Source organism: Brassica oleracea, chromosome C9 (assembly GCF_000695525.1).
Source record: "Brassica oleracea var. oleracea cultivar TO1000 chromosome C9, BOL, whole genome shotgun sequence".
Classification (NCBI taxonomy): Eukaryota; Viridiplantae; Streptophyta; class Magnoliopsida; order Brassicales; family Brassicaceae; genus Brassica; species Brassica oleracea.
Genome location: NC_027756.1, coordinates 14,588,633 through 14,608,175, shown reverse-complemented (window position 1 = coordinate 14,608,175; position 19,543 = coordinate 14,588,633). Strand labels below are relative to the sequence as shown.

Below are 19,543 nucleotides of genomic sequence, written 5' to 3'. Positions count from 1 at the left end.
CACACTTAGGCGACGGCTCCATCGCCATGTACCTCCTAGGCGAGGGTGGGTTCCGTAAGGCGCACGCCATGGAGCGCCTTGGCCAGAAGGCGAGCATAAGGCGCGCCATGAAGACTATATGTAAACCGTATCTAAACCAGGTATAAAACCAAACCTTAATTAATAATTAAACCTTAGCCGTCTAAAATACTTAAGCGTCGGGAAACTTAAACGTCTAAATAACTATGAAAGCCATAGCTTTATAAAAGACAGGTTACGTAACTAATCATAAACATATATCTCAAGGTTTTTTGCTTAAGGTTAGAACTCTCTAGTCTCTACTCTCTAGTTTGTGATTATTCTTCTTATAGATTCATGTGTTCCTTTGTCACAGATTAATAGCTTCTTCAAGGCGAGAGCTTTATTGCGCCATGGCGTAAGGCGCAAGGTTCGGACAGTCTCTCCTTGGTGTGCCATGCGCCATTTAAACACAGCCTTAAACTATTCAAAGATATTAAGCCAAAAAAAAACTATTCAAAGATATTATAGGAATTTTGCAGACATTCTGTTGGTAAAAATATGCCAAGTCACGCAAATGATCTGGGGACACTTACGGGGGACACGAAATCATATGGACACGAAATCATATTCGAAGAGAGTCTGTCTTACGTTCAGAGATGGAAGCACTGAGATGGGCGATGGAGAGTATGCTCCAGCATTCGACTTGTCAAAACTTTGGGCTGCAAGGATTTGATTACAATGATCAACGAGCCTCATGCCTGGCCGAGCTTTGCGACAGAATTGGAGAGTATAGAGACTTTGAAGATATGTTTCCCGAATTTCAAGATTACTCATATTCCACGAGCTCATAATCAAATTTCAGATTTCTTAGCTAGGAGTGCGAGGTCTTTCCATAGAGTACTTTATTTCATTGGTTGTTTTATTCCGGTTTCTTACCTAGACCACTTCGAGTTTGAGTAATAGAATAGTCTTTTCCATGTAAAAAAAAAAACTAAAATGATCTAAAATGTAAATTTTCATGAAATAATTGCTCTAATGTCAAAAACTTTTTGTTTGAAAAAAGTGAAAAAAAAAATTATTTGGGAATGGTGAGAGGCCGGAAAAAGAAAACTGAGTGAAGATTCTGAACCAAAGACAATGTGCGATTAATAAAAAGAAAAAAAAAAACTCGGTTTGGGAATGACGAAGGGGAAGCATGAAGTAGAAAAAGAGTTGGATTCTTCAGACAAGAAAGCTTTTACGATTGACTGGAACTCGGTGCTGGAAGACGGCGGTGGCGACGGAAAAGAACATAAAGTGCCGGAGTTGCTGATTGTCAACACCCAAAATCCTCTCCCCGGCGATCAGATGGACTGCCACAGAAACCTAACAGATCACGCGCTAGACGAGCAGCTGGAGCGTAGCAAATCGCACCTTGTGAAATTAGGTCCTAGCCTACCCGACAATGGTGAGAAGATCCGTCTCAATATCGCTAGCCTCGAAGCCGAGAAGCAACGCAGGGTGTTACATCGCTCCAATATGGTTCGCATTCTCACTACAACTAGTTTGATTTCTTTTTTCTTGTCTTGTCTTTTTTTTTTTTCGGATCCTTGTCGATGTTGCAGTGTTGGCCAAAACTTTATCTTTAGTGATCTTTGTCTCATGTGTGTATGATTCATAGTCATGTGGTTGATATATGACTCTTTCACTTTTGCAGGATGCGGACAGAAGTTCGAAGCTCATGCATGCGAGTACCTCAGGTATCTTGTTCCATCTTTAGACAATGTTAGAGATTGTTTGTTTCCGACTAGTTTGGTTAAGCTCAATTAGTAACTATTAGGACCCTTGCTTGGGACTGTTATCTTCTCACTAGTGAAGTTCAAAGTCTTGTTCTTTATGGTTTTTGGAGGATTGATCTCCCAATTTACTTTTTCACATAGGTTCACGAGGGAATGCAGCTTCAACAGAAGCCTCTAGACAAACGAATACGGACTCGAAAGAAGTCTCACGGTCTACATTTGCTGCTGTTTTCAGTAAACCCAAAGTATGGAGATTCTTCGCTATTTACACTTTTTTTTTTATGGCTACTTCATGATACGACTTTGTGATATATGTGTTCAACAGCCGGATACTCAGTCAACGAAAGCGTTTTGTAAAGAACTAGAAGATTTGGGATGTGCAAGTGTGAAACCCAAGGCGGAGAAAAAGATCGTGACAAGGCAGAAGAACAAATGGCGGATTTTGTCAAAGGCAGTGGAAGAAAAGCAGACAGGGAATCACAAATCCAATGGATCTTATGGGAAGAAAAAGTACAAGGAATCTTGCACTTACTCCCTTCTTGATGATGATGATGACGACTCCAATGTCCATAAAACTCCCAAGTATGTTTCTTTTCTCCTTTTCCTACTACTTTGTGTTGATGCTTGGAGTCCAATGGCTGTGTATTCCTCTCTACTTCTTTCTCTTGCAGGGAGTGGTCTTGGGAAGAATATCCATCACAGAGTTCAAAGCGCCATAAGGTATTTATTGCTTACTGCTCGCATCATATATTGCATTTTTGTACGCAATCATTATAGCCCTCAAGAAATATACTCCAGCATTGCTACTTGTCTGTAGCATTTCTTTGGCGAATCTAATACTCTCTTTACACTTACACATTAACCATGCGGTGCTTCCAACCTACTGATAACATTCTCTGGAAAAAAAACTGTAGAACGCAGATGATTCAGTGATTAACATAGACGAAGAAGAACCTCAGCCTTCAACGGTGGCAGATCAAACAGTTGAACTGCCTGAAGGGTAAACCTTCTCTGTTTATCTTCATTAAGTTTCAGTTTCAGCTTTAACATAATCTAGTATTTGATGAACCATGCAGCTTACAGGAAGATATATGCTACCCATCAAGGTAATTTTTTCTCAAGATTGATTCTTACTTACCATAACTCTCGACAATGTTTCTTCTGTTGACTTCATCTGGTGATCCAGTGATGATCCACACTTTGTTCAAGTTTGTCTTAAAGATCTTGAATGCCTTGCACCTCAAGAGTTTCTAAACTCTCCGGTCATGAATTTCTACATCAGGTGTCTTGTATTGTACTTGCAATCATTTTTCATTAAATAAGTGTGTAACGAGTTTATGCAAAAAAAAGTTAATGTTTGCACTGTCCCTTTTTCTTTGGGTAGGTTCTTGCAGGAGCAGCAGGTATCTAACTATTGTCACTTCTTTAACACCTATTTCTACAAGAAGCTCAGTGACGCTGTTACAAACAAGGTGATCAATGGTTGTCTAGTGCACTGTGTTCTGTTTGAATGATTCACAGTTTAATCTCTTGTTACATTTTTAAATCATTGACATTTTCATTTCAATAAACTAGCGAAATGACAAGGCTGCCTCTTTTCTGAAGCTCAGGCGGTGGTGGAAGGGTATTGATTTATTCCGTAAGGCATATATATTTATACCAATACATGAGGAGTAAGTTTTACAACTTGATGAAAGCAAAATCAAAATCTTTAGACTTTTTTTTTATAAAATTTCAGTTAATCTATGTATTCACCATGATTCTTATACCATGTCTCAGTGTCCATTGGAGCCTTATAATAGTTTGCATTCCTGACAAGGAAGATGAATCCGGATTAACCATACTTCACCTTGATTCATTAGGCGTTCATCCGAAAAGATCAATTGTTGAGAATGTAAAAAGGTATGGAACCCACCAGGAGCTTTATCTTTTCACATGTTTGTCGTTTTTATGCATATGTAGTTTCAATACGTTAATGGAGAGGCATATATGTCAACATTGTGCAGGTTTCTAAAAGATGAATGGAACTTTTTGAATCAGGATGATGATTATTCATCAAATCTACCTATCTCAGCGAAACTATGGAGAAACCTCCCGCGCAGGATTAACGAAGCTGATATAAAGGTCAGACCTTTTACCTTTAATAGTCCCATCTTTCCTTGTGAAAATTTGACTAGTTAAACAGCAAGAGGATCATATCAATACATCTTAAAGGTATCTCTTTGTGCAACAGGTTCCACAACAGAAGAATGATTTTGACTGTGGTCCGTTTGCTCTCTTCTTTATTCAGCGGTTCATTGAAGAGGCTCCTCAAAGGCTGAAAAGGAAAGACCTTGGAATGGTGAGTGGTCTCACACTCTTCTATTCCTAGTACTAAGTCATTATATCTTCTTAGCATTGTATTAACTTGTGTGCTTCGATTCATTCAGTTCGACAAGAAGTGGTTCAAACCTGACGAAGCCTCTGCTCTGAGAACCAAAATCCGAAAAACACTCATCGACCTTTTCTGTGTCAGTGACCAGACTGATCGCCACAACGACCCATCTGATGACAATGGAGCATCCCAGTCAAGAGATAGATCACCGCTCTAACAGAGTTTTAATTTTTGTTTGTATAGGCGATCTCATCATTGTAGTTCCTTACTTTTCTGGAAGTTAATATTGTTGAAAACGTCTGAAGAAAAAAATTTAAAATTGTTAAAGAACCTCTGAAGAAAAACTTGTTGAAATCTAATCAATGTTATTTCACAACATGGAGAGTACATCTTTTGCTCTAATCTTCTGATTGATCAAACAGATGCTTTTAGAGCGGTGCGGAACTGCTCAGGCACCCTCATCACTGGTGCTTGAATAGCACCAAGCATGCCAAGCTGCCCACATGCAGCCATTTGATCATTGCCTCGGCTAAACCGCATTAAAACAGTGCAGCCTCCTTCGGCCAGAACATTACGGAACTTGATCATCTTGTCTTCATCGGTCTGTATGAACTGAGAACCACTATGTGGGTTGAACTGAATAAGGTTAATCTTGCATGGGATTCCCTGCACAAGCTCCACTAGCCTCTTTGCATCTTCCATGCTGCCACAATTAGAGAGCTTCTAGTTCATGATGGTTTCAGAATCAAAGTTTAACAATGATGTTACCTGTCATTCACTCCAGCGAGCATCACGTATTCGAATAACACTTTGTACTTGTGCCTTGAACTGAGTTCTTCTCTGAGCGTCTCCAGGAGCAAAGATAGCTTGTATTTTCTGTTGATAGGCATAATCCAGTTTCTAACCTGCAAAATTCATTTTCAATGAGGTCTGACCATAGATCATGAAATGATGACAAGAGTTAAAGAAAAGAACCTCATCGGTTGTTGCATTAAGACTGACTGCCAAAGCGCAATTACATTCACGAAGGAAACGCTTTAGCTGAGGAACAAGGCCACTGGTCGAGACTGTGACCTTGCGTGGACTAAAGTGAAGTCCATTCTCGTCTACCATTATGTTTGCAGCTTTGATAACATTGTCAATATTGTGAAATGGCTCTCCCATTCCCTAAAAAGCACACATACAAGCTCCATGAGGAACTGAAGACCTTAACTGCGAGACAAGTATATGGTCTCATGCATACCATAAACACGACATTTGTTATTGATCCAACTTCATGGGAAAGCAACCGCCTTGCGTAAACAGCCTGCTCAACTATCTCAGCAGCAGTGAGATTTCTCTTCAAACCCATCCTGCAAAAATCAGATAAACTACATACATTACACCAGGACTCGAAAACCGAGTAGTAAGCAGCTCAAGAGAATATCTTTCATTCTGGATTTTTTACCTGCCAGTGTAGCAGAACTGACAATTCATAGCACAACCCACTTGGCTCGAAACACAGACTGTTGTCCTGCCACGATCACAAGGTATAACAACTGTCTCGATCACAAGCCCATCATCCAACGTGAACAGAATCTGCAACATCCTGCGAGCTATGAATCAATCCCCACAAGCTCACTGAGATATAACAATCAGTAATTCGAAATACTTGTTTTTGACCATTTATTCACCTTCCTAGTTCCATCTGAGGCCGAACGAACATCCTTGAGAGATAATGCCCCAAACTCAGCATGTTCACTAATCATTCTCTTGAAATCTTTGTTCAGGCCTATAAGAATGGGAATGAATCAGCATTGCTGAAACAACACAAAACCATCTGAGCAGAGAGAGACATAACAGTAGACGACAAAAACCTTGGAGCTGATCAGGATTTTCTGCCCATATGTTATCCTTGTAAAGTCTCTTCCACAGCATCATAGCTTGTCCTGGTCGAAACCCATGCGATTCAACCCATTCCTACAAGTAGAAATTTACTCAATTCCAAAATCAAAGAACATGAGCATTTGATTCAATTCAAACCAATTGGATGAAGAAACGTACTTGGAGCGAAGCGTAACTCATACCCTTCAAGATCACCTTCTTGTTATCATCTCTCACCGCCACAGAAGCTATTAATCATCGAAAGTTACTACATTTCTCAGCGAAATCAACCCAAAATCCGGATTAGAACAAACCCATGAATCAAAGAAGTCACCTTTAGTTGATGGGAACTCGTCGAGTGCGGGAAGATAAGCTGCCGAAGAAGAAGAAGAAGAAGAAGAGAAACATGAGAAGGAGGAGAGGAGGCTTCGGGATTTGAGGAGACGAATGGAATTGGTAAGATGGTGATTGCCGAGGGGAGATGGTAACGTCAGGTTTCTGGAGAAAGCCGCCGTCGAAGAGATTGGCGTCGGAGTGACGACGGCGGAATTAGTGACGGTGATGATTCCCAGCCGCCTCATTGTCGTCGTCAGACCAACCATTATCTCCTTCTCCTTTTTAACTCAACTCCTTCTATTTTTTTAAAAAAAATTTTATGTTTACTACGGCTTTTCGTCTTTAGCATTATTGTTGACACATTTTCAAAAATATATTATTCACTTAGTGACGAAAGACTCTTGTATCTTTTTGTTATCTATATATAATAAATTATTATTTAAATAAAAAAAAAATTCTTTTTATATTTTTGAATTATACTTTATCAAATTCGAACTTTAAAAAAACAATTATTTTTTCAAAGTTTTTTTTTAAAATCGAAAATTATGTTTGAAACTATTTTTTTTTATTTCTTTATATTTTTAGTTATTTATTTATATATTTATTAGAATACTAAATTTCACAATTCAAAAACCCTACCCTATACCTCTAAACTCTAAACTCTAAGTCTAGATTAGTTAACTCTAGGGGTATAAGTATATTTTACCCTTTATTGAAAGTGAGGATAAAAATGATTATTGTAAACATGAAAAGTGGTACTATGAAAGTAGTATTTGTGGTAATTTTTCTATTTATTACTATTTAATTTAGTGAAATTCAGTAAATTGTCTCCTTTTGATTCAACAATAATTTTAAATCATCCTTTATATAATAAATTGCAAGTCGCCTAGAGAATCAGAAATTGCCATGTGAAAAAAAATTAAAAAATATTTAAAAAACAAATTACATGTGGAAAAAGTTTTAAAGCCAATAATAATAAAGAACAAGTTTTTCTCTAAAGATCATATTCTTATGTAGTCTAAATATAAACTGTTCATTCCCTTTTTTTTCTCAAAAAAATTTAAGCTACGTCGAATTTTTCTTTGCGATGTCTTTTAATAATAACTTACCCTTTATAACAGTTTTGAATATCTTATATAAATTAATGTAACAATAAATTAATTTAACAATAACTATCCACGTTGATAACTCCACAAAATATCATTTTAACTAGTCTCAACTTCCCATCATCACACGATCAAAACATAAATTAGTTTACATATAATTCTCTCTTTTCCCCATCGATTTCATCTTCCTCTTTCGATTTCTTTACGTATAATTCTCTCTCTTTGCAGGTTTATGATCCATCCTTCAATTTTCTTATAATAATTCTTCTTTTTTTTCTAATACATCATCTGATCTCTCTTTCTGACAAAATCAAAGCGGAAGGATGCTGAGAAGGTAAAATAATCTTATGTGAGTATTTAATCTAATTTGAGTTTGTTAATTCTAATCCTGTCTTTAATACTTTTACATAAAAGAATTAAAAACATAAGAGATTTGAGACACACTAGTTTATCATTTATATAATAAATCGCAAGTCGCCTAGCGAATCAGAAATTGCCATGTGAAAATAAATTAAAAAATATTTAAAAACAAATGACATGTGGAAAAGTTTTTAAAGCCAATAATAATAAAGAATAAAGTTTTTCTATGCATATCATATTCTTATGTAGTCTAAATATAAAATGTTCACTCCCTTTCTTTTCTCAAAAAAATTTAAGCTACGTCGAATTTTTCTTTGCGATGTCTTTTAATAATAACTTACCATTTATAACAGTTTTGAATATCTTATATAAATTAATGTAACAATAAATTAATTTAACAATAACTACCCACGTTGATAACTCCACAAAATATCGTCCCGTCCTAATTAGTCTCAACTTCCCATCATCACACGATCAAAACATAAATTAGTTTACATATAATTCTCTCTCTTTGCAGGTTTATGATCCATCCTTCAATTTTCTTATAATAATTCTTCTTTTTTTCTCTAATACATCATCTGATCTCTGTTTCTGACAATGTCAAAGCGTAAGGATGCTGAGAAGGTAAAATGATCTTATGTGAGTATTTAATCTAACTTGAGTTTGTTAATTCTAATCATGTCTTTAATACTTTTACATAAAAGAATTAAAAACATAAGATTTGCCTCGTGCGAAGCACGGGGAACCACACTAGTTTATATAGTAAAACGCAAGTCGTCTGGTGAATCAGAAGTTGACATGTGGCAAAGTTTTGTAAAAAAATAATAATGTAAAAAAAGTAATTGAGTATGGTTTATTTTTTGAAACAGAAATCTAAATCCCTGAATTTTCTCCTATCATCAATCAAAAATGATCGTGTCATCTATAACTTCCAATTATGCCACGATTTCAATAGGTTTGAACTTTTTAATAAATTGCAAGCAATAAAATCCATCTTTGATCAACTTCTTTCGCTCTGGTTCTATATCTTCCTCATGCAAGTATGCTTCAACGAGAAAGGCTTTGTTCTGATCCGTGAAACTTCTCTTACTTGGCCTTTTCTTCAAGGTTTGGTTCTAAATTCTAACCATGTGCACTGAAAGTCCTCATTAATTAAGCAACAAAATTTCAACTTTGGCACTATTAGGCAAACCATATGTCTTATTATTTGATCTTCTTTACAGCTGTGTACGAGTCAGCTAAACGCTGCTCCGTTACTCCACTCCAGTATTAAATCATGCCAGGTCAGTGCAAAATTGTTATTTGACAACTTTTCCTTCCAATTACGTTGGATTACTTCTTGATTTTAGTTGTGCCGCAAGATCTCAGATTTCTAAACTCTGATGCATCACCTTCTCCTCTATTAGCTTTAAAAGAGTTAATTAACCAGAAGATCAAACATATAATTTGGATTTGTGTTTGATTTGACCAGAAATATGTTGAAAGCAGCGTACATGCTACTGCTTTTATCTGGGAATGGTGTTAGCTTAATATGGAAAGCGATCATGATTAGGAGCAACCTTAGACCCTATATTTTCTACACATGGCTGGAGGTGAGATGGTACGAGATAATCTATTTCTATTTATTTGAAGTTAATACCCTTCCACATATATTTGATGCAGAATCATCAAACCGTAACTTCCCCCCAGTATTTTGAAGGCCATGGAAAGTAATGTTTCTTTTACTCATTGTAACTTAATCATATGCTCTTTTCATGTTCGTCACATCTCACAACTTAAGAAATCGTTGCTACAGTCCTTCACTTTCTTCCTTGTGGTAAAGTATATAAATTACTATTCTTTCATATATCTCTTTGTAGTTAAAGTAGCAAGAGAATTATGTGTCTGATCTAGGATACATGAGGTAGCTCCAAAGAAGATTAACTGCCCAAAACACATGATATCTACTAACCAGCCTCTAATTACCAAAGTAGTATATTTATCTAATGCATATATACATATGAATTTTATCTATGTAGGTTTAGTCACTATATATATAGGAGGTGCGACTAGCCATCATTTGAATTTATTCCCACTCTCATTGCAGTTTGATCACTGTCAGAAATGGGACGGTTACACGATCTGATTGGTAGTAGAGGCACCATCGACATGAGGATAAACTTACAGCCATAGTCGGAGAAGTCTTATGCACCCATAGGAGATGAAGACATCGAGCTCCTTTGCTCATTCAGCTTGAGGTTCAAATAAATAAAAAACGAAACTTCATGCATGAGATTGAGGACATTCAGCTCTGGAAGCAGAAGGAGGACAGCTACAACGATAGGTTCTCATCAAAAAATACTTGGCATCAGATTCGGGAAGTGACAGTACAATGCTCGTGGAGTCAGAGTATGTGGTTTTCACATTCAACGCCAAGGTATGCCTTTCTTATGTGGTTAACGAACCTCACTTGCATACTTTACTCCATAAATTAAGCACCAATTCCATATAGCGCGGGGTCCTGCTGCCTCTAGTTATATAATATTCTTTAAAAAAAATTACCAATAGAAATTTTAATTTAAGTAAAATACATTAAGATAAATAATTTGGTTTTTTTTTTACTAAAAAAAATTGAGTATTTTAATCAAAAATACTCCCACGAGTCGTGATGCTTTGATTGTCGTCTTTCGAATTAAGGATTTGTCTGGCTAATAAACATCATCATTTAATTTTAATCTATGTTAACAATAGATACATATATATTTAAAAAAAAAATGAGTATCTATATCTAATTCTTTTGTGTTCAAAACCAAACCCCTTATATAGCTACTCCCAGAAACTGGACTGATTGGAAGGGACGACAATTGTCTGAAACTCTTTCTGATTGGTCCAAGTTATGTCCCGATCTTTTGCAATCGATCTTCGGACGCTTAATAATCTCTAAAGACTTTTACCGATCGAGAACTGTTTGTTCAGACTGGTATTCCGTTTCGACCACTTATGTGCCAACTGCGTACCCATGGCGAATTTTACTCGACGAAGACTCTACGTTGTTGTTCGACCCAGGAGAAGACAATATTTACGAGATCGGACATCCCGGACTTGACTTACTTAAAACTAGGGGTGGGCATTTCACCCGAAACATGAACCCGTATCCGAACCCGATCCGAAAAATCCGAACCCGAGTAGCAAAATACCCGAACGGGTATTGAATTAAGAGAGATTAGATATCTGAACCCGAACGAGTAATATCTGAACCCGAATGGATATCAGAAGATAATTGAACATATGTATTACTAACCTTATATTTCTAGTTTAAATCTTTCATTTTATTTAAAATATTTATATTGATATTACACATACTTTAAGTTCATATAATATACATATAATTACGGAGGAAATGATTTGCTAGTTATTTAAAATGCATGTCAAGTTTTTTGTTTCAAGAATTAACAAAAGTTACATCCGAAATTTAAAAACAATAACTAAATTAGTGTCTTTTTAGTTTTAAAATGTTATGTCCAAATCTATTAGTCATTCAATCTATTAAAAAATAAAAAATCTGTTAAGTGAAAGTAATATTTTTAAATACATGAAACTTGAAAGATGAAAAAAAAAATTCTTTCAAAATCTAAATATCCGAACCCGATCCGAAATAACCGAATCCGAACTAAAAATACCCGAACCCGATCCGAAGCACAGAAATACCTGAACGGGTTCTACACCTCTATACCGAAATACCCAAAAATTTGAAATATCCTACTCGAACCCGAACGGGTACCCGAATGTCAACCCCTACTTAAAACCCATGTTATGGCTAGTTGCAGCAACTGGCTCCTTATTGGACGTTCTGGTCTGAATCTATATCTTCAGTCTTCAGAACGTGTTTACTCGCGAGAAGATCAATCTTCCTGAGTGTCCGTGGCTTACCATCCAAAACTCTTCTTCTTGTCTTTGGATTAACGAGAGAACGAGGGATTGTGTTGTAGCTTGCAGTTCCAAACAAGGCTGCTTGTTCTCATGCAAAAAAGGAGACGTTACGTGGTTGTGTCATGAACGCATAGAATGTGCGTACGTGACGTATAAAGATGGCAAGCTTTTAGGTGTACACGTTCGATAGGTGCATCGAGATTCTTGATTTGTCTGGAGATTCGCTTGTCCAAGGTAACCCGTATCATAACCATCCGTTTCACATCGATAATGCGCATATGAGATACAAAGTGTTCCACATCGGTAATTAGAAAGGATCATAAGTAATAAATAAGATAGATAGATAAATCACTCTACTTATCACCAATTGGTTTTACCTTGGAAGTCCATCTAGCTTAACATAGTATCATCGATGTCGGACATTTGTGTAAACGCCGGTAAACCGGAATGACATAAACGATAAAATAAAAGCGATGTTAAGGAAAATAGACGAATGTAAGAACGAATACAAGAACAATAAGAAATCGTATTCGCAAACAGACATGGAGTCGAGATATGATATCCTTTCCTTAACTCTAAATATTCGCTCCGTTAGTGAGACGGGACTGTACGAATATCGAGTCCCAGGATACAACTATGGCAGACGATTCACGCTTCACTCGTGAACGCCCTATCGAACTATAAACTCTACGAAACACTCTCGGTTTTTATGACCTACACTAAGGAAGATTTTGCTGTTGGTTTCGATGCGAAAAAAGTTAGAAATGAATGAAGAGGAGAGGCGATATTTAAAGAGACGGAGACAACCCACTTCCCGCAACAGCTGCTGCACGTGGGCGAGAATCTCGCGGAGATCGAGGGAAGTTGAGTTGCGAAACTTATTCCCCAAGACTCTCTTATCTCGTTTAAAAATTTCGAGAGGATAAAATGCATGACATTTTTATTTTATAGACGAACTGCTTAACCCGAATTAAATGGCAGAACGTTGAGCTTAACTTGGTCCAAAAAAAATAATCTTATTGGACGCCCATGCCAAGCCGGCAGGACTGCAGCGACAGCACGCGCATAGGGAGCCATCCTCTCTTCTGAAGCCGTTTACACACTCATGTGCTTAAGACATATTTATACTCCTCTGGAACATTCAACTTACCCGATGTGGGACAAAGTTGATGTTGTCCATTTTGACAGTGTTTCACATTCCGAGTTCATCACTTCATCACATTATTTCTCATTCAATTTAGCTTTTTTTTGACATATGAATATACTGAATTTTAGTGCTCGTTGCAAGCTTTCCAACGAGCTAATAATCCGGTCATGACGACCGCCGGTTTGGCCGGAAAAGCCACCGGAAAAGTCAAAAAAGTCAGCCTTTATATTCTGTTTAAAAACAGAGTTCCAACAATTTGTCCTATGAGTGTAACGATAACGAGCTCAGGGGAGCTTTTGATCGTTGTGACCTTGAAAGGAGTAAACAATAGGTATCTAAACAACGTCTACAATATGAATTTAGAAAATGGTAATTGGGAGAGAGTCTATTCTCTTGGAGGTGAGATGTTGATATTTGGTCATGGAGTCAAAATAAAAGCATCAATCAAAGGTATTAATGGTTGGGGAATCAAGAGTGATACAATCTGTTTCGGTGGTGATGAAGATGATATTTTCCCAAGTAGTGATCGTTGTAACAGAACAACTAACTGTGGTGTGTTTGATCTTGCGACAGGTACACAAACATCATTATATGTTCCATTCTTTAAGAGTTTCTGGTTTGTTCCATAATACGAAATCTTTGATCACGAGACGGGTTTTTTTTTTCTAGTATGATTTTTGGATCTACTAACTAATGTCATCGTTGTAGGGCCTTTACTGTTTACTATATATATTTTTTTTTTTTATCTTTGCTTCTAGTCTTTAAAAACATAGAGAGGTTGCATGATTGTCTGAATGAGTTGGAACGTCAGAGAATACACACTGAACTCAAAACTATCTTGAAAATCATTCCTGCATCTGTGATTCGTAAGAGGAGTTTATATAACAAAGATGTTTTTTTTTCTGACATCTGTCCCAAAGTTGGCTATTAGCTCAATCCGCAAAGCGTCATTATTAATTCTTGAGGAAACATCTCCTAGCTACCCCCTTAACTGCCCCATTTCAGCTTTAGAGCAATAGCTCAATCCTCAAAGTAGCATTACGCATTAGTTCCAGAGAAAACATGGCCAAGGAGTAGAGCATTAATTGCCTCATCCAACACAAATACATATACTAGAAACGTACAGAGGTTCTGTAAGTCAAACTCGTCGAAACTATCAATATACATTACGCTAGGTCAAGATCAGAACGATTCATGGTTGGAGAAGACTACGACTAATTGAACTCAACGACAGGGTTTGTTTTTGCAGTAGCAAAAGTTATATAGGTGAAGAAACAGAAAGTAGAAAGGCAAAAAAGGGAAAGCCTGTCAGACAACCGTGCGACCAGCCCGGAGAGGTCAAGACCTAACCGGATAGCGATCCTCTACAGCGCAGAGACTCCTAGGAGAATCGTAGCCGTTAATCAAACTCAGATCGCACGGCCATGATTCATCAACCAGGTTTAGGGGACTGTCTCCTTAGAAATCAAGGATACAGAGGTACGAGCCTATAGAACAGATCCTGTTCAAGTAAGGTCGTGACCTCTACCTTCGACTCTGCTCTTTATAAACGGCTTGACTTCTCTGTTTGTTAACGATGTGGGATGTAATAAACAACATCGCACGCTAAATACGTCGTCGCTTTTCTCCGCACAATGACCTATTTCCAATACGCGGTCGTTTCTCCCCTCAGAAAAAAACTAATACCAAATACAGTAAGCAGATGAAAGGGACTGAAACAGCTGTTTCTTCTTTGAATAATCTCTTCTGAGCCCGTGATTGCGTTTCATGATAAGTTTCCGGCTGATAAGTTTGTGACGGCACTTCATGCTCTGTCTCCACAGCGGCGAAGCTCTTGCCCCAGAAGTTCGCAGTCTCGTTCGCTCTCAATCGATTGATTCCACTTCTGCGTAATAATGCGGAAAGCTCTTGGGCTGTCGGATAATTTCTCAAGAAGCAGACCCAAGAATTTGGTTCTTGTCAAGCCAAAGATACTACTGGACAATCTAGAAACCGTTCTTGGTGGATTAACTGGTTGTTGTTAACAGAGGTGGTCACAGATTTGTATCGTCATTGCCAAGCTAACATGACAGACTCAACTATGACTCATAGTCTATGAGATAACATATCTTTCTCTTGAACATTCACGTCAAGTACTTTGCACCCAAACACTTGTGATCCCTGGATGTCAGTACCAATTACCAAACATCCTTACCATATAATGTCTGGCTGCTTCAGTCTTGGGAGATATGGCTATATCAGAATAACCAAAAAAAAAAATGGAATATAGCCAGATTATTGTTTACAAGAATCTGCTTCAGTATCTACAGTTTATTTTATATGTTTTATCCGCCTATAGAATCTAATACAATCCTCTAGCAAAGTTTGTAGTTATGCTCTGTTTCGCTGCTTACTTGCATTAGTCTTCTCTATGAATCCTTATTGTCTGGTCTTTTATATTTCTCTCAGGATATTTTATGGAAAGGGTTATGGGTCATTATTGGTATAAAACTTGTTCTCGACCTTGCCTCCAGGATGCTAATAATAGCACACATAATCCAGTAGTGGTTATTGATGGCATGGAACATGCTCATTTTGGTGGAATGAATTGCTGACCTAAAAAGTGAACTTGGAACTTTTTAGAAGTGATAGAGTTCTCTTGAGGTGTGGTATTAATCTGTACACAACCTCAAAATGGCTGGAATACACAATAAACTTTTGTAGACATGAAATTTTGAGTTATTAAGAGCTAAAAGACCCAAAGAAAGCTATTGCTTGATGCATTATCTATCAAGGCTGATATTACTGCTGTCGATTTGGTATTCTCAGAAAAGAGAATCAAAACGGCAGGCAGAAAGTAACTATCTAGATCACTCTTGTCTGAATGAGTTTGAGCTTCAGAAGACACAGAGCTCAAATGCCATATATACATATAGGAATCAAATGAAAAAGCAACAATTGTGGGATCGTTTTGAGCATGTGACATTATAATATGTTTCAACTGAAAAAAGTAAAGCCTGTCAGACAACCGTGCGACCACTCCGGAGAGATCAAGATCTAACCGGATAGCGATCCTCTACAGTGCGGAGCCTCCGAGGAGAATCACAACCGTTAATCACACTCAAGTCGCACGGCCATGATTCATCAACCAGGTTTAGGGACCTGTCTCCTTAGAAATCAAGGATACAGAGGTACGAGCCTATAGAACAGATCCTGTTCAAGTAAGGTCGTGACCTTCACTTCCATCTCTCTGATATATAAACCGTAAAAGTTCCCTGTTATTTGACGATGTGGGACGAAATAAACAAAACCTCACATACTCTATACGTTGCCGTTTCTAAGCTCAACGCACTAATGCCACATACGTCATCGTTATAGTTAACTCAATCTACTAAAATAACTCAAAGCCATCTCTGAATCTATCCGACCTGATGCTAGTCCACTTGAAAAGGCCAGAGATAACATTTTTTAACTAACTTAACTGAGTCTATAGTTTGATCTAACACAGTAGATTAAAAATGTCACTCAATTATAATGTTATTGTGTTAGGACTTGTTTCGTTCGCAGATGGATCTTGCTCTTGCCAAGATTATGAAAGTATTTATGTTATGCAATTGCAGGGAACTCCTAACATTCATAAAAATTCTGGTAGTAAGTGATGATGATGATTCTTCTCTCCTGACTTCCTTTGGTTACTCGTTTTCTGGATCTAGGGCTATTAAGGTTAAAATCCTTGAGAAGTAGATGCTGTAGCCGATGCACTGTGTTCTGCCATCATAATGATTGATTTTGTGAAACAATTACGTCATGGAAGTAACACTGTCGCTACATTAGTACAGATAATGTGGCATCATATTGGTGTTTTCACATGAGTTGGAGAGGTCTGAGTTATAGGGTCGTTTCCCTTTCTCCTACTTTTCAGAAAACTACTTTGAGAAAACTGCTGAAGATCGAGCAACAAAGCTATATTTCTTTGAGTAAGTGGATTAAACCGTGTAAGAGATCTTGGAGTAGCGTTGTCTGAACACAGTTACTTTACAAGCTGGCAAACGATTGTGTTGCGGGCGGATATGATAGATATGATAAATGCTTGGCTTGCAGGAAACTGACTTTGGTTTTGAGCATAAGCCGAATCTTGCAGATCACGTGACAAAAACTCTTTTCCTGTTAAAACCAAATAATCATGTATTGACTCTCTCAACTTCAATCTTAATTTTACGAATATACTATAAAATGAGAATGGAAGCTTTAAGAAAAAAAAAAGGGGAGAAAATCTGCAAAAAGAGAAAAAAACGATGAAGCAAAACTCAGTAGTAAATATTAGGTATCCGAACGACAAAAGCTGTCCAAAGCCTTAATCAACAGTAGTCCACGTCATATCATTCTCAAAGATCCAATGACAAACTTCAATCCTACCCGGACCAGACCCTAGAGCCAAAAACGCTACATGACTTGCACTCCACGCTGACGTGTCAATGTGACAAATGGTAATACCATGGTTAATCTTCTCTGAACTCTCCGGGTCAAGAAGATCCGCTTCATAGACCCGCACCTTAGGTACCGAATGACAATAATAGAGTAGATACGGGTACAAACTCTGATGACATGAAACCGCTCTAGTTAAATCTCCACCGTTGATTCCTTTGACTTTCCCGATCACGATTTTCTTCTTCGACCCGACCACATTCTCCGTCGTCCTCACCACAACGCCGTGTCCAAGCACTGACGTGGCGAAATCGATCATGTCCTCCGCTGATCCCACGCACCGCTTCGTCTCGCCGTAGCTTGGGGGTCTCTCGCATTCGGAAATCGCCGACGAGATTATCCCCGCCATCGACGAGTTCTCGCCGGCGCCGAAGATTCTCCATACCTCGCCGGTCTTAGAAGATGAAAACGATAATTTTGAAACTATGGTTCGGGGTAAAAACGTCCTTTTAGGCATTTTATCCTTAATATCTGGCATTTGCATCAAAGTCCCTTCTCTTAACATAGACTCCCTGAAGAATTTACCCGGCTCTGTCCATTTATTTACCTTTTTGCCACTGGAGCTCGCGTTATTAAAGTACCTCGCGAAAACGACGCCGTCCTTTGTGTACGCTTTGAAACTCGGACCTTGACCGTAGGTTTTGAAGCTGACGTTACCTCCGTCGTTGCCTTGGCCGTAGCCTGTGAAGTCATCGGAGCCCAAGTTGAATGATTTTCCGTAATTTACGAAATTGACCTTCTCGTTGTGCGAATCTTTGGCGTAGGAAGAGAAAGAGTCAGCTCCGATGTTGGACTGGTCTCTGTAGCTCTTAAACCCGTAAACGGCGCCGTTTCCTCCTTCGCCGTACTTTTTGAAATCGTTCACCGGGAGATTCCCGTCGCCGCCGTAGCTTGTGAACGTGTCGTTAGCTCCGTTTGCGGTCTCCCCGTACCCGGAGAAACCAGATTTTACCACGTTTGACCCGGATCCGTAACCCGAGAACCCGTTCGGAGCTCCGTTGCCGTTTTTGCTGTAGCTGGTGAACGTCTGAGCGCCGGAGTTTGCGTTCTCGGAGTACGTCGTGAAGGATTGTGACCGGCCGTTTGCTTCGTCGGAGTAGGAAGTGAATCTCCCGTTGGGTTGGTTTGCGTTCGTGTGGTAGTTCGTGAAATCGCCGGCGCCGCCGGTGGATCCGGTGGCGTAAGTGGTGAAGCTCTGATCAGCGACGTTGACTTCTCCGGCGTAATTCGAAAACCCATCGTCGTGTCCGGCGGAATCTCGGCTATAACGACGGAAAGAGTCGACGCCGATATTGTCCCCGCCGGAGTAATTTTTAAACGTGTCGGCTCCGGCGAGACGGTCGGAGCCGTAGTTGGTGAAGTTTTTGTCGCTGTAGACGGAGAAACTGACGTCATCGCCGTGCTTCTCGGTTACGGAGTGAGCGGCGAGCTCAGGGAAACAGAAGAGCTTCGCGGCGGTGCAGAAATCATAGAGGCGAGTGTCGAGCGCGTGGCGTGATGCGAGTGTGGCGAAGCGCGTGGAGTCTACGGTCGTTAATGGGGACGCCTTGGAGAGGAAAAAAGAAGGTGGTGGTGAGCCGCCGTTGATGCGTTTGTTCCAGTAACGTATCAGTGAGGCTTTGGGTGTGAATGGGTTCTCCGACGGCGTGATGTTGCCGGCGGTTTGTTTAGTAGCTCCGGCGAAATGCACCTACGTTTCGGCGGGTGAAAAGATCAACAATATGCAAATTGTTATATATTTTAAAAAGCTTCTATGAAAAACGCTTAAAGTAAGATGATAAAGATTGAATATTGCTTACATTAGAAGATGAAATGAAGCAGAGGAAGAAAGCTGCTTCAATGATGTTCATCTTCTCTAGTTACGGAGTTGGTTGAGAAGGAGAAATAATATGAAGAGAGTTCACTCTGATATCGTGTGGTTATATATTTGAGTATTAAACTTGATTAAAAGAAAAGAGTATCAAACATTTATTTTGCAAAAACTTTATTAGGTATTTCTCAAGAACGTTAATCTATGTTTTCACTGTTTTCTCAACGACTATTTACTAATTAGTCAAAAAGAGGATTCAAATTCAGTTTAAAATACCGTAAAAAAAGAAAGAATCTGAATAGCTAAATAAGGCTGCATAAAGTATATTAAAGATAAACCTCTCTCGCCCAATAATTTACAAAAGACCAACATTATTTGAAATAGATAAAAAGAAGA

At 38.5% G+C, this 19,543-nt stretch overlaps 3 protein-coding genes and 1 long non-coding RNA gene across 4 annotated transcripts; 2 read left to right on the top strand and 2 right to left on the bottom strand.

The window, feature by feature from the left end:
* Positions 1-1,105: 1,105 nt before the first annotated feature.
* LOC106318961 (ubiquitin-like-specific protease 1D) lies at positions 1,106-4,528 on the top strand. Its single transcript, XM_013757137.1, has 14 exons — positions 1,106-1,521; positions 1,697-1,739; positions 1,920-2,023; positions 2,104-2,360; positions 2,450-2,498; positions 2,693-2,778; positions 2,855-2,884; positions 2,965-3,060; positions 3,163-3,250; positions 3,354-3,451; positions 3,558-3,680; positions 3,785-3,902; positions 4,012-4,119; positions 4,208-4,528. The coding sequence occupies exons 1-14, from the start codon at positions 1,180-1,182 to the stop codon at positions 4,367-4,369; spliced, it is 1,704 nt and encodes a 567-aa protein (XP_013612591.1). The 5' UTR covers positions 1,106-1,179; the 3' UTR covers positions 4,370-4,528.
* Positions 4,459-6,644, bottom strand: LOC106318962 (dual-specificity RNA methyltransferase RlmN). The gene is made up of 9 exons (XM_013757138.1): positions 6,350-6,644; positions 6,196-6,263; positions 6,009-6,111; positions 5,826-5,923; positions 5,600-5,730; positions 5,396-5,504; positions 5,128-5,319; positions 4,921-5,057; positions 4,459-4,855 (listed from the first exon to the last, which is right to left on the bottom strand). Exons 1-9 carry the CDS (start codon positions 6,615-6,617, stop codon positions 4,567-4,569), a joined length of 1,395 nt encoding a protein of 464 aa, XP_013612592.1. The 5' UTR covers positions 6,618-6,644; the 3' UTR covers positions 4,459-4,566.
* A 2,378-nt stretch (positions 6,645-9,022) lies between these two features.
* On the top strand, positions 9,023-9,691 carry LOC106317688. Its single transcript, XR_001265203.1, has 3 exons — positions 9,023-9,100; positions 9,289-9,409; positions 9,480-9,691. It is a non-coding gene; the product is annotated as an uncharacterized LOC106317688 (long non-coding RNA).
* A 7,330-nt stretch (positions 9,692-17,021) lies between these two features.
* Positions 17,022-19,329, bottom strand: LOC106313115 (probable polygalacturonase non-catalytic subunit At1g60390). The gene is made up of 2 exons (XM_013750855.1): positions 19,137-19,329; positions 17,022-19,027 (listed from the first exon to the last, which is right to left on the bottom strand). Exons 1-2 carry the CDS (start codon positions 19,185-19,187, stop codon positions 17,207-17,209), a joined length of 1,872 nt encoding a protein of 623 aa, XP_013606309.1. The 5' UTR covers positions 19,188-19,329; the 3' UTR covers positions 17,022-17,206.
* Positions 19,330-19,543: the final 214 nt, after the last annotated feature.